We start from the raw sequence: 15,288 nt of genomic DNA on the forward strand, positions 1-15,288 counted from the left end.
TAAAGGGGAAGCTTCCATTTGGCGAAGGCTCTGCCCTGGGTAAAGATTCGCAATGTAACCCATGCTCACTACCTAGCTGGTCACCCTTAACTCCTAATTGGCAGAATAGGCCAGAAAAGCGTTACACAGGTATGGCATCTGTTATATGAAAATCCATTGTCCAAAGAGTGAAGTTAGAGATCTCCACAGTCCACAGTGAGAAATACCACCTTTCTCCATTCATTTCTATGGGATTTTTAAAGGCGTATTTATCAAATGGCGAACTTTCACTATTTATTGAAATTGATAAATATGCCTTTAAAAATCCCATAGAAATGAATGGAGAGAGGCAGTATTTCACTGTGCGCATATACAGCCGCACTCCATCCAATCTCGGTGGGAAAAGTTTTCTCCTGCTGCCGCTTACATCTGCTACTTGGCAGCTCAGATCGCGGTATCAGCACTAGTTAGAGCGCCCAGTTTGCACACCGCATTACAGGTGTTACCATACCATCTTAGCAGATGTAAGTGGCAGTAGGAGAAAAATTTTCCCACCGGGATTGCATTGAATGCGGCTGTATGTGCGCTCCACTGGGTGCCAGGTATCTGTCACTATACTTTACTTGAAACCCCTGTATCGCTTCTCTAGCGCACAGCAGCACCATAAACTCCATGCATCCCGGCAAGTCTCCGTCTAGCCAGGTCTCCATCCACATGCAGCCCAATAAATCCCACTTATTCGTGCAGTGGCTGCAGCTAAGGGGCTGGAGGTGGATGCAGACCTGCCTGTCCACAACGTGCCCACTTCACTCTCCCAGAACCTGTCCCAGTGCGGCTGCGATGCTGCTTCAGAAGGTTGAGAGGACCGGGCTGAACCAGAGCCGCCGCTAGCCATCTCTCCCAGGGAAGAAGCTCATGCCTTGGCCTGTGTGAACGATATCCCGGTGACTTCCCAGCCTCATGCTGTCAGTGAATAGCCAGGGTGGTGAAATCGAGTGCTGCAGGATGGATGGTCGCTGTTAGATCCTTTTCCTTGGGTGCTATTAAGAAGCTTTAGGCCGTAAGGTCAATTGACTATTTATTAAGTAAAACGAAGTAATAACAAAATAACAAAATAACAGAGCTTTAGGTATATGAATATAGCCTTCTCTTATAAAGCAGTATTATAGTTGTATTGGCTATGTATATGTTCTATCTATACCTACTACCTACATATTTAGCCACTCTGTGCTCTCCCTTATATACAAAATCACATACATTCAAACCTATTCACATCCAAACTCCACCCCTGCCAAAGGGTAGTCACACCCTAGAGAAAGTCCCAGCCAATCAAGTCGATGTCATATGATAATCCATAGAAACCTCCCAGTTTGTAGTGTCCTGTAGATGGCGGTGTAGGCCAACTAATGGTGTTTAAGATGTCCTGTGGGTGGCAGTGTTGCACAGACAGTGACTTCCATACCTGACATTTGTTCCCAAGGTCTGAAACCTGTTCTGACACCTTGAGGGTGTAATCATCATATCCTTTCATCCTTTGTTGTTGGGATCCTCCCATGACATTCCCTTCCTGGACATTCCCTTTGTAGTTTCATCACGTGGTGCCGAGCCGGGGACTCCTCTTTTGTCCAAGATGGATGATCCTCACTTACACAATAGTGTTAGGAGATAGATATAAAAGCAATCACCTTTTACGACAGGATGGCCTTTGTTCTATCAGTCTTTGCAATAGTGTTAGGGGATAGATATGAAAGCAATCACCTTTTACGACAGGATGGCCTTTGTTCTGTCAGTCTTTGCATCTGTGTTTATAGTGTACACTGCCCTGAGCCCAGAGTCACTGTTAACTCTCTGTTATGGGAAATAAGATATTACATTCCCCCATTTGTGTCTGAAGGACACACCACGAAAGCATTAGACGATCCTCTTCGGACTTGTGGCTATATCGGTGTAACGTCCTTGTGCCAGAGGTGATCCATGCAACACATTCATACATACACACATTCTTACCTAACTAAAGTTTTAACAGAAATTAATAACAACAAACTTCAACACTATCTAAAATTAATACATATCTAAGCCAAGAAAAAATAAAATAAAAATGAAATCAAAAAAAAATTTTGAAATGATTGCAGACATATTTCAAAGGACATGAAAATCATATTTCTGGGAATCAGTGATGTTTCTTTTAGGAATTACACATTGTTCCTTCCCGTGTCCAAACTTTTGGCAATTGCTGCAAGTCTCAGATGACTTATTATGGTTGAATCTCACTGGTAACAAGGTTTCTACCTTTGCAGAAGCAATTGTCATCCCTCTTTGTGCTTCCACTTTCATAGAGAGCACGGTTACCTTCTTGTGCAGAAACCGAGTTACACAGCACATATAGACTTGTAGCAAAGTCAACAAGGCAGAAAACATTAGCAACACTATGACAGGATGTATGAGATAATTCATTATTGTATTAACCTGACTTGAATGACCAAACAATGTCTCCCACCAATGCCCCTTTGAATCTCCTTCTAACAGATTGGACACCGTTTTCAATTCACTCTGGTCATGGTGGATTATGATGGTGGCTTTGGCCTGATTTTGCTGTAGTTTCTTTAACAGTAATTCATCTTTGTCAAATTTAATCAACCACTCATAGATTTCCTTTCCCATTCCTAAATTTAATTCCTTTAAAGTTATGGGGCTTTGGTACTGGAAATCTGCCGTAAAATTTGTTATTACTGGGACCTTGTAACTCCATGTAGGAGTGCGGATTTCTGTAATTTCACCTAATGTACACCATGCACCTCTACTTACTGGTGTTATGGCTGCGCAGTTTTGGTTAGTAACAAGTGAGACACTTGTATTATTCTGAGCGAAAAAACAAACTCTGTTTTGTCCCAAATAATACACTGGTGGTCTGTCCCTGGATATATTTTCCCCATCAAGAACACATATGGAAGCATTCTTCCAGCACTTTTCATCAATTTCCCTGTACTGCCCTAGTGAGCATAGCACATCGTGATTTCTTTGAGGGCAGAGGGAAATGTCAACTTGCTTCCATATTTCTTGTTCCCTAACTGCATGGGGGTACTCTAACCTTGGGTGTAGTATAGTATTCTCACCAGCTAAAATACCAATGGAGATGATCCTATACACAGAGGCAAACTGTTGGTCTGTGAAAGGTATTAGGGATGAGGCATAACAATTTTCAAAGTCATGATTCATACACCCAACCCATGCATTTGTCCACCATTTTGGGTGTGTGAAACTTATGTAATTTGGTAGGGCAGCAGAAATTTGAGGTAACAATTCAAAAGGCCATTGTCCATTATAAATAGACTGCACTATCAGTTTCATGTTGCTAGATAGTTCGGTCTGACCTTGTGTACACGCTATGGCCCAGGAGGTATTTTTCCCAAGTGCGAAGACATTGTCAACAAGTATTTTAAAATGATTGACAAAGTCTTTTGCAATCTCAACATGGGTATTCATGTTATCTTCCTCCAGGTTATTAATGATGTTATTAATTTCTTTTTGAACGACTAACCCATCTTTACTGTGTGAGGCTATGTTAGAGAGCTTATTTCTAAGTACCTCTATGTCTACCTTATTAAGTGCGCCCAATCCTGCCCCAACTCCACCCAAAATTGTGCCAAAAATATCCCTCTTAGTTCTGGTGCTCGTATTATGAAAGAACTGATAATTCGAGCTCACCTTTTTCCTAATGTCTTTAGGGATCATCCACCTGTGCAGAGCATTGATTTGGTTCAATGTATAGGGCTCACAATTCTTATAATATGTTTTTATCAACCACTGGGAAAGATTAAAATGCCAGGTTGCAAATGTATACTTGACATTTTTAACAAGCATTCGTTTGGAGTCAAGATTGACCTGGAAAGGCTGTCCTTTCTCCAAGTGTGGTGGTTGTTCTATATTATTAGGGTGTGTTATGTTTATGTGATGTTTACAAGATTCAAAATAATCAGGAGTATCATCAACTATATTGAGCTCCCCTATCTCCATTCCCGTATCTGGATCTTCACATTTCCAGACCCCCAAAGCTTCTCTGTATGACTGGTATGAAATAGTTTTGAATAACTTTAAATACTGGTATGTGGTACCCCCTCTAGCGTAAATACCTTGCTGGGATGTGCTTCCCTTTTCTGTATCAAAACCTAACATATCAGTGTGCATAAGGGATACCTTCCTGGGTATGTATCTTGGAGTTATTGTATCCCTCCATGTAACACTGCATTCTAATACATATTTCCCATCCTTTAAATCATCTCTAAAAGTACCACTGCTTACCCCTATCTTTTCTGATTCATTAGGTAAAGCAGATTCTTCCCCTAACCAGTATCCTGTTGCATTTATGTATATTGTGGCTCTGATATATGGTTGCTGATCTTTCCAACTAATAAATTGTTGTGTTCCATGACTGAGAATCAGTTGTCCATCCTCCGATTTTGGTTGGAACCTCCCAAATGAAAATGATATATTATATTCATATGTGGTGTTGTCTGAGTATTGATAACTGAAGATTGGAGCTCCGTTTATCAGTATAGTAAGCAACAGAAAATTTGGAATTGTTTTGTGCAGGATCCAAGGTTGATTGTATATTGATTCTTGCTTCATAGTGGATCCTGAAAATAAAGAACAAGAACAGTATCATACTCTTAACAGTTATATCTCTTGCATTGATCTGCATGAACCCATCTCTCCATCCCCCTCTTTTTCATGCATTTGCTATTTTTAAGGTTTATGCGTTTCACTTTGACTACCTGGTCACTTAAGGTCATTGTAACTACAAAGGGACCTTCCCAATTTGCATCCCATGAAGATTTTGGAACAAAGTTCTTAACCATAACCTTATCACCGATTTTTAGAGATATTGGTGGTTTACCCTTATGTTCCTTCTCTTTTGGTGCCATATTACAGGCTGCAAAATGTAAGTATTGTTGTACTTGCTCTAGCAGTTGTTTGATGAAATTATCCTTTTCTGCAGCTTCTCTAACAGGGGTGCTAATTTTGGGATCAGCTGGATGACTTAGATTCATTACTCTGCCAGTCATCAGCTGATAGGGAGTGAGTAAAGTCCCCTTTGCCGGTGATCCTCTTATGGCCATTAGTATTGCAGGTAGATGCGTTAGCCAATTCTGTCCTGATTGCACCACCATCTTTTTAAGCCTTTCTTTTATGGTCCTATTCATCCTCTCAACAATACCTGAGGATTGAGGGTGGTAAGGAACATGGAACCTTTGTTGCACACCAAGCATGTCACAGATAGTATTCATGATTTTCCCTGTGAAGTGTGTACCCCTGTCAGACTCAACAATTTTGGGGAACCCCCATCTTGAGAAGACATCTTTCCACAAAGCTTTGGCTGTTGCAGATGCAGAGTCTGTTCTCAGAGGTAGAGCTTCTAGCCATTTTGAAAATATATCTACAATGACTAGGAGATATCTATAACCCCCTGGGGTACTAGGTAGAGGTCCTACAAAGTCAATTTGCAGATTTTCCCATGGTCCATCAGCCACTGGCACTCTGGACAAGACTGGCTTTTGCCCTTTTGGCCTAGGGTTCATCTGAGCACAAATAAGGCACTCCTGTACTGACTGTGTAACTGTGTCTTTCATTCTCTCCCACCAGTATTTGGACTGAATATATTTTAGAGTACCTTCTATGCCCATATGCCCTGTCAGTTTGTGGTTCTCTTTTGCTATGTCCTTTTGATGTTGACTGGGTACCACAAACCTAAGACCTTCTGATGTTTTCCTTAATAGGATGTTATCCTGTAATGTATAGTTATTCACTTTCTCTGTATCTCCTTTTGTGATGTCCTCTTTCATTTCACACAAGTTCCTATCCTTATCCTGCTCATCAGCTAAACAAGGTTCTGTTGCTCTAATGATTGGAAGGCATTGGACCTGTGTAGTATTCCTGTCCTCATGGTCTTGTTCATCATCATAACTGTGTTCTTCCCAGGCTTGCCTGCCTTCAACATCATAAGGTATCCACTTGACACCTATGACAGCTGCCTCTTTGGCTAAAGAGTCCACTTTATTGTTTCCAATCGTGGCCTCATCATTACCTTTTTGGTGCGCTTTTACCTTTAATATTGCAATTCTGTGGGGTTCTGTGCCTGCTCTGTCCCATATGTCCTTTAATACTGAACTATGCACAAGGTTTTTCCCTAATGCGTCCGTAAAACCCCTTGTGTGCCACAGCGGCATATATTCTGTCAAGGACCTGGTCACATAGGCACTATCAGAGAATATTGCAATGGGGCCAGAACTAAAGTGTATGACAGCTTCTCTTACTGCTTCTAGTTCTGCCCTTTGTGCAGAGAAACTTCTTGGACACTTTATTAGAATCTGTTCATTTGTCTGTGGACACCACAGGGCATAACCTGTGTGAAAATGACCATTTTCCCAATATCTTGACCCATCCACCCAGATTTTTAAATCATCGTGCTTTACATTAAGCCTAAAAATCTCCTGGGATTTGGCTCTATGGGTCTCTCCACAGTCATGTTGTTCACCCTCGTATTGTAATAACTGGGGTAGTAAGTAGTTTACGCTATGCAAGACAATAATGTTTCTGGGTGTTAGATCAACTAGCCACCTAGCGACCCTTTGGGAGGAGACTCCACTTAGGGTGCGTTCAAGAAGCATTTTTATGGGCGTGTGAGGTGTCTGCAAGATGATTCTTGAAAACCCTACAACATGTTCTGTTGCTATGATTGCCCAGTGAACTGCTAGCAGGTTCCTAACACAGTCATCAAAACCCATTTCCACGGGGGTAAGTACACGTGAGAAATATCCCACTGGTACCCATTTCCCTTGTCTTTCTTGTAACAACACAGCTGTAATTGCTATCATAGAAGCATGTACTTGGAGGGCAAAAGGTAGACTGGAGTCTGGGTTGCTCAAGGCAGGTGCTTGGGTGAGACTAATTTTTAATTTCCTAAAAGCACCTTCATGGGATTCATCCCAGTCAAGAGCGTCTGCTTCATTTTTGTCACCTTTAAGTAGGTCATATAGTGGGCGGGCTTTTTCTGCAAATCCCTCAATGAATTCCCTGCAAAATCCTACAAGTCCCAGAAATTGCCTTAGTGCTGTTTTTGTGTTTGGCTTAGGCAGTTTCCTGATAGTTTCACATTTGTTTGGATCAGGTGTTCGACCCCCTTGTGAAACTATCACACCTAGAAATGATACTGATTCTTTCATAAGCTGGGCTTTGGCAGGATTTAGTTTAAGGCCTGATTGTTGGATGAGTGTGAGCAGTTCTGTTAGCAATGAGTAGTGCTGATCTTGCGTGTCAGTTTGTAGGAGGACATCATCCACATACTGAATGAGGCAGTCTGGTTCAGAAAATGATTTTAATATTTCTGACATGCACTTGTGAAAATATGTTGGACTTGAATGGAAGCCCTGTGCTAAAGTGCAGAATGTGTATTGCTTTCCTTGGAAAGTAAAAGCAAATTTATATTGGCTGTCAGCATGTAAGGGGATTGAAAAGAAGCCATTTGAAACATCAATTGAACTATAGACAGTTGAAGTGGGTTTAAGAGCTGTCATCATATCAGGCATTTTGGCCACTACATTTGTGACAGGTGGGGTGTATTTGTTAAGTGCCCGATAATCAATTGTGGGATGCCAGGTGCCATTAGGCTTCTTTACAGGCCACAATGGGGAGTTATTGGTAGACTGGCACTCCCTAATAACTCCCTGGGTCAGCAAATTTCCAACTGTTTTCTGTATGTATGGTAAGGATTCTGATGGTATCTTATATTGTTTTTGGGGTGGTGGATCTGGTCCCTCCACCTTGACAACCATGTTTGACACTCTGCCACATTGATTCTTTGATGTTGCCCACACTTCCTTATGCTGCCACAAAATGTCAGCCAACACTTTGTCCTCTGTCTGTAAGAGTGAGGGAGGGTCTAAGCTATCCTCATTTTTAATGGATGCTAGTCCATAATTGTCTGCAATCATGTGTACTGTACCCTTATAGCGAGATCCTTTCCACAGTATCCAGTTACACAGATCAATTATTAAACCATGTGCTTTCATTAAATCTGAGCCTACAATTGTTCCTTCATGTGTAGAGGACAGCCATAGACTATGCTCTATCTCTAGATCCCCCATTGTGATGGTAATTGGCAGGGATTGTTTGGAAGGAACTAACTGTCCTCCAAAACCTCGAAGATGAATTTCTCTGCTGTTTGGTTTTTCTTTGATATTTAAATCAGTAAGGGAGACAGCTGCACCAGTATCCAAAAGAATTTTAGTACGATGGCCCCCTATCGCACCTTGAATACTGGGCCTACCTTCCTTGTCCCTATTCAGGTGGCATACTAGGGACATTGCAGGGGCCTGACACCCCTATTGTTTTATATATGGGTTGTTGGGAACAGGCTTCTTATACTCCTCTGGCTCCTCAACTATTTTGACCTTCATTTTCTGTAGTTCTTGCAAGAGTGGGGCATACAGTGTAGCATTGGTGTGCCTATTTCCGTCTGATGCTGCATTAAACTGCCCAGGCCTTCTATTTTCTGTCTTATGGTAACGTTTCTTTGGCACTCTGCAGTCCCTTGAGAAATGACCTGTGTTCCCACAGCTATAACACTTCCTATTAAATCTTTTTGGCCCCTCATTCCTGATAACCTCAAATACTTTCCTTTGCATTTTACTGTCCTGACCTGCCTCCTCAATCCAGTCTTTCAAAATATTCAAAAATGTTTGGTATGAATTAGCATTTCTAAGTGCAACTCTTGTGGAAAAATCTATAAAGGTACACTTATTGGACATTGAATATAAGAAAGCACTATCATCAGGAGACATATCAGGACAGTTATATGTAGCTTTATACATTGCCAGATATTCATTACAAAACAGTATTGGGTCTTCACCTTTTTTTAATTTAGTATTTTCTAGGGCATTGGTACCTCTTGCATCCCTGCCACCCATTATACGCTGTAATTCTTGTAACCTTTCCGAAAAGCTGCCCCAATTCGTATTGAGGTCTGCTGACACACCTTTGTGTGTTCCCACTGGCGCTTTGAGCTGAGCCGCCAGTTGATAAGGAAGCCATGCTCTCAGTAAAGAACATGCATCCTTGTTATTGAGGTTATATTGTGAAACCACAGCCTCTAATTTATTAGAAAGGCTTATTGGTGATGCAGAGGTATCAAATTTCCCTAGAATTTGACAAAGGTTTGTGCGATCTTGAATTGTTAGGGGTGCAGTGTTGCTGCCTGAAACATTGACAGAATTTGATCTATGTTTGCTTCCCTCTGTCTGAGGAGTAAAGAGAGATGTACTTTTCCTTGATCTTATTATATCCTCTCCTTCCTCTTCACCAGAGAGAGTGCAAACAGGGACAAATTCACATTTATTGGAATGTTGTACTCCTTCCTGTGGTTTAAGCAACTGAATGCATTTTTCTTTTTCTATCAACTGGGCTTTTACTATTGTCAGCTGCTCATTCAGAGATAAAATGACCTCCTCTTTTTGCCCTTCTTTATTTTCTAATGAGGATAACTGTTGTTCCCTTAGCCTACACATTTCTTCACATTCTTCTAATTTTTCCTCCAATTCATAATTCTGCTCTATTAATCTATCTACTTCATCTTTCAGATCATCACACTCACATCCACCAGAACTAGTAACAGCAACAGAAAGAGATTGACCAAATTTATCTAGCTCTTCCCTAAGCTGCACTCGCTCTGTGTACCACTCTAGTTCTTTTTTCTCAGCAATATCTTTCATTTTAAAAAGCATACTCAAGATGTTACTTATTCTTTCTTTCTTTCCTTTCTTGTTGGACTGCTTACTTTTTAATGCCTCATTATGATCCACACATTGTTTAAAAATATCATTAAATTGGTGCGTCAATGGATCATTTGTACATACTACAAACTTAGCAGAGGCATACTTAGTGATGTAGCTCTGTGCAACCTCCATGCTATAGATATGTTGTACCTACTTTACACACAAAATTCTATGTAACCCTATGGAAGGTAGTATAATACAACCATACAATACAACAACAATGCAGGCCACTAGACTGTTCAATAAAGAAACAAACTTGGTCTCAAACAACCAGTTTCAGAATACCACAACTAACATATACAGTATCTTGCAGAAAATACAACAGTTGTGACTATTCTTCAAATATGACTGACAATACTCCTACACAAAGCAATCCTACTATGGATCCAAGATCCAGGCCAAGAGGGATCTCCTATTGAAGCAGAAGGCTACTTCCCCTTCACATGAGCTAAAGAATTATTCCCTGCTCACTATCTTCTCAGAAATGTCTGGTTTTATCCTATAGATCTAAGAGTACTCCAGCCACCAAGGGTGATCAGCCCTTCACCGCCGGCAACCACTGAACAGCTAGCTAAAAACAGCCTTACTTCAACACATAAAAATACAAGTATATACTTCTACATAAAACATATAACAGCAACTGAATAAATAGAAAATTTAAACTATACTCACCAGATATGCGCGTCCGCTCACTGATGTGTTATCCCAGATATCCTAAGGGAACTTCTCAGGTGTGCGTCAGGAACACGAACCAGCGTGGTTGAACACTCACAAGATGGTATCCTTGGGTCTGGTCTGGCCTCTTCTCCCAACTTCTCAGCAGCAAGTAGTTATGCAGATCCCGTTTCCTTACTCGATGGGTTTAGTTGAAAATCCTCAAATCTGGGGTGCCAATATGTTAGATCCTTTTCCTTGGGTGCTATTAAGAAGCTTTAGGCCGTAAGGTCAATTGACTATTTATTAAGTAAAACGAAGTAATAACAAAATAACAAAATAACAGAGCTTTAGGTATATGAATATAGCCTTCTCTTATAAAGCAGTATTATAGTTGTATTGGCTATGTATATGTTCTATCTATACCTACTACCTACATATTTAGCCACTCTGTGCTCTCCCTTATATACAAAATCACATACATTCAAACCTATTCACATCCAAACTCCACCCCTGCCAAAGGGTAGTCACACCCTAGAGAAAGTCCCAGCCAATCAAGTCGATGTCATATGATAATCCATAGAAACCTCCCAGTTTGTAGTGTCCTGTAGATGGCGGTGTAGGCCAACTAATGGTGTTTAAGATGTCCTGTGGGTGGCAGTGTTGCACAGACAGTGACTTCCATACCTGACATTTGTTCCCAAGGTCTGAAACCTGTTCTGACACCTTGAGGGTGTAATCATCATATCCTTTCATCCTTTGTTGTTGGGATCCTCCCATGACATTCCCTTCCTGGACATTCCCTTTGTAGTTTCATCACGTGGTGCCGAGCCGGGGACTCCTCTTTTGTCCAAGATGGATGATCCTCACTTACACAATAGTGTTAGGAGATAGATATGAAAGCAATCACCTTTTACGACAGGATGGCCTTTGTTCTATCAGTCTTTGCAATAGTGTTAGGGGATAGATATGAAAGCAATCACCTTTTACGACAGGATGGCCTTTGTTCTGTCAGTCTTTGCATCTGTGTTTATAGTGTACACTGCCCTGAGCCCAGAGTCACTGTTAACTCTCTGTTATGGGAAATAAGATATTACAGTCGCCGTATCGCCTTTTTTGAAGAGGACAGGAATTGGAGTTTTGGTAAGTTATTTCTTAATAAAGACTTGTGATTTTAAAGTATATTTTTTTCTTGGTGTTTGTTTTTCGTTGTAAACTAACAATTTTTTTTTAAAAAAATGTTGATGTTACTGGTCCTTTAATAAATGAGCCCCAGGGTGGCAGCACACAGGTATTTGCCAAATAACTGACACTTGCAGCTACAAGAAGCAAACTGCCACTTGACTACATGAAATAAACATCTGATGCTAAAGTGAAAGGACCATTCATGCGCCAGAGAACTTCAATAGCTGCTGAGCATCAAAAAACAGCCATTAGGAAATGTAAAGGGTTTCAGACACTTCTTCCAAGATTTGTAAATGGAGCTTGTTATTCACTGAGCCAAGAGCATGGTGAGGGGGCCGTGTGGAATTCAATCCCTGGCACACTTCCCGGCCATGATGAAAGGATGGCATAACTTGCCCTTTGTTGTGTGTGCATCCCAGCAGGTAAAGGGTGCAAAGAGAGCGGGGGGGTGTCTCGGGTGGGTGCCTGCTGTGACGTCACGGCCTTGGCTGCGAGGCTCTAGAGCTGAGCACTGGGAGTGAGAGCAGCGGCGGGAGCATCTGCGGCTCTTCGGCACAGCCAAGGGTAAGTGGGTGATACTGACTGAGGGATTCCAAAGCGAGGGGGTGGGATTAGGGTTGACGGGGGAGGAGGAGGAGGTAAATAGATGCCTGAGGGGAATAGTCACGTACATAAACTCTTTTCTCCCAGTCTCTACCGGCGGCAGCGGAGCATTCATTTAGTGCAATGGGCAGCAGCAGACATTGCTTTGTTGCGGGACTTTGTGAGCAGAGAGCGCTCAGTATAAAGTTACAGCCGGGACTACATGAGCCGTTGTGCTGACCTCGGCGGGACTCACACACATTGAGCTCGGGATTAAAACCGGGGAAGCTGAGGGGTGCTCGCAAACTTCACATGTGGCCTGATTTGTGGAATGTACCATAAATACGGGTCTCTTTGTAGCACTAATCTCTCTCGAGATACTTTACTTCTATGTGCAAGTGTTTGTGTTGGACAGGGCTGGGGGATCCAGGGGAGCAGGGACTAGAGTGAGGCAACAGCTGCCCGGACACTATTGGGGTTACACTGCACTCTATTGTGTCCCCTTACTGGGGGGGGGGGTTGGCCTAGATGTGGGGGAGCTGAGGAAACTTTTGGCCTTGAATTGAGTGACGCAGCTACTGTAATCCTGGAAATCTTTCACTCCTGTGTTATTGTGCTAGCCATACACTCGCCATAAACTCGCCATACAGTCGCCATACACTCGGCATACAGTCGCCATACACTCGGCAGACAGTCGCCATACAGTCGCCATACAGTTGCCATAAAGTCACCATACACTCGCCATACAGTTGACATACAGTCGCCATACACTCGCCATACAGTCGCCATACAGTTGACATACAGTCGCCATACAGTTGACATACAGTCGCCATACAGTTGACATACAGTCGACATGGGAGAGTTGGTGATGATGTGGAAGGAACCTAGGGTCGCAGCCTTTTCTGGGAAATAATACCAGGCTTATATTTCTTCACTGTTAAAGGTGAACAGCCTAACTTTGAAGGCACACGCTCAGATTCGGGGAGATTAGTCGCCTAACGACAAATTGCCTCTTCTTCAGATGACTTATCTCCGTGAAAAGCCTTCCCGCCGAATAGAATCTAAATTGCCTGCAGGATGGCACTCGGAGTGCTTTGTTTTCAGAAGTCGCCCAAATTTTTCTCGTGCCGCAACTTCGGACGATTTCGTAAAACGAAGAACTCCAAGTGCCATCCCGCCGGTGATTTACATTCTAGCCATCGGGAGGCAGTTAGGGGAATCTGAGCGTGTGCCCTGACCCTTAGTATGATGTAGAGCAGGAGTCCCCAACCTTTTTTACCCATGAGCCACACTCAAGTATAAAATAATGGTGGAGAGCAACACAAGCATGCAAAAAGTTTCCGGGGCTTCCAAATAAGGGCTGTGATTGGGTATTGGTAGCCCCTATGTGGACTTGCAGCCAACAGGAGGCTCTGTTTTGCAGTATACACGTTTTATATGCAACTAAAGCTTTAAAGGGGAAGGAAAGGTTAAAACTAAGTACAGTGGTGTGAAAAACTATTTGCCCCCTTCCTGATTTCTTATTCTTTTGCATGTTTGTCACACAAAATGTTTCTGATCATCAAACACATTTAACTATTAGTCAAAGATAACACAAGTAAACACAAAATGCAGTTTTTAAATGAAGGTTTACGTTATTAAGGGAGAAAAAAAACTCCAAATCTACATGGGCCTGTGTGAAAAAGTGATTGCCCCCCTTGTTAAAAAATAACTTAACTGTGGTTTATCACACCTGAGTTCAATTTCAAAGGTTATAAAGCCATTTCTAAAGCTTTGGGACTCCAGCGAACCACAGTGAGAGCCATTATCCACAAATGGCAAAAACATGGAACAGTGGTGAACCTTCCCAGGAGTGGTCGGCCGACCAAAATTACCCCAAGATCGCAGAGACAACTCATCCGAGAGGCCACAAAAGACCCCAGGACAACATCTAAACAACTGCAGGCCTCACTTGCCTCAATTAAGGTCAGTGTTCACGACTCCACCATAAGAAAGAGACTGGGCAAAAACAGCCTGCATGGCAGATTTCCAAGGCGCAAACCACTTTTAAGCAAAAAGAACATTAAGGCTCGTCTCAATTTTGCTAAAAAACATCTCAATGATTGCCAAGACTTTTGGGAAAATACCTTGTGGACCGACGAGACAAAAGTTGAACTTTTTGGAAGGGGCGCGTCCCGTTACATCTGGCGTAAAAGTAACACAGCATTTCAGAAAAAGAACATCATACCAACAGTAAAATATGGTGGTGGTAGTGTGATGGTCTGGGGTTGTTTTGCTGCTTCAGGACCTGGAAGACTTGCTGTGATAGATGGAACCATGAATTCTACTGTCTACCAAAAAATCCTGAAGGAGAATGTGCGGCCATCTGTTTGTCAACTCAAGCTGAAGCGATCTTGGGTGCTGCAGCAGGACAATGACCCAAAACACACCAGCAAATCCACCTCTGAATGGCTGAAGAAAAACAAAATGAAGACTTTGGAGTGGCCTAGTCAAAGTCCTGACCTGAATCCTATTGAGATGTTGTGGCATGACCTTAAAAAGGCGGTTCATGCTAGAAAACCCTCAAATAAAGCTGAATTACAACAATTCTGCAAAGATGAGTGGGCCAAAATTCCTCCAGAGCGCTGTAAAAGACTCGTTGCAAGTTATCGCAAACGCTTGATTGCAGTTATTGCTGCTAAGGGTGGCCCAACCAGTTATTAAGTTCAGGGGGCAATTACTTTTTCACACAGGTTTGGATTTCTTTTCTCCCTAAATAATAAAAACCCTCATTTAAAAACTGCATTTTGTGTTTACTTGTGTTATCTTTGACTAATAGTTAAATGTGTTTGATGATCAGAAACATTTTGTGTGACAAACATGCAAAAGAATAAGAAATCAGGAAGGGGGCAAATAGTTTTTCACACCACTGTAAGCCTTATAAGAAAGGTCCATCTAAATACACCAGTAAGCCTCCAAAGTAATGTTGCTCTGAGTCCCCTGTCAAAAGAAACACTGCATTTCTTTCCGTCTATTGTGTACACATGGACTTCTGTATCAGACTTCCTGCCTTCAGCTTAAA

General features: G+C 42.0%; 3 protein-coding genes across 5 annotated transcripts in view; 1 reads left to right on the top strand and 2 right to left on the bottom strand.

The window, feature by feature from the left end:
* Nucleotides 1-1,044: 1,044 nt before the first annotated feature.
* XB22063249.S (uncharacterized XB22063249 S homeolog) lies at nucleotides 1,045-11,576 on the bottom strand. The gene is made up of 2 exons (XM_018239026.2): nucleotides 10,479-11,576; nucleotides 1,045-4,613 (listed from the first exon to the last, which is right to left on the bottom strand). The coding sequence occupies exon 2, from the start codon at nucleotides 4,603-4,605 to the stop codon at nucleotides 2,119-2,121; it is 2,487 nt and encodes an 828-aa protein (XP_018094515.1). The 5' UTR covers nucleotides 4,606-4,613; nucleotides 10,479-11,576; the 3' UTR covers nucleotides 1,045-2,118.
* post3.S (posterior protein 3 S homeolog) lies at nucleotides 8,358-10,480 on the bottom strand. Its single transcript, XM_018239027.2, has one exon. It carries the CDS (start codon nucleotides 9,936-9,938, stop codon nucleotides 8,358-8,360), a length of 1,581 nt encoding a protein of 526 aa, XP_018094516.1. The 5' UTR covers nucleotides 9,939-10,480.
* Nucleotides 11,577-11,768: 192 nt separating the features above from the next.
* The window catches only part of gulp1.S (GULP PTB domain containing engulfment adaptor 1 S homeolog), a 119,013-nt gene continuing 115,493 nt past the window's right edge, over nucleotides 11,769-15,288 (top strand). For 2 of the 3 annotated variants that reach the window (XM_018239030.2, XM_018239028.2), the window contains exon 1: nucleotides 11,770-12,209. The gene's annotated coding sequence lies outside the window, so the exon portion shown is untranslated. Of the gene's footprint in view, nucleotides 12,210-15,288 lie in introns of all 3 variants that reach the window. The other variant, XM_018239029.2, reaches the window with a different exon arrangement.

Source organism: Xenopus laevis, chromosome 9_10S, assembly GCF_017654675.1.
Source record: "Xenopus laevis strain J_2021 chromosome 9_10S, Xenopus_laevis_v10.1, whole genome shotgun sequence".
Lineage (NCBI taxonomy): Eukaryota > Metazoa > Chordata > Amphibia > Anura > Pipidae > Xenopus > Xenopus laevis.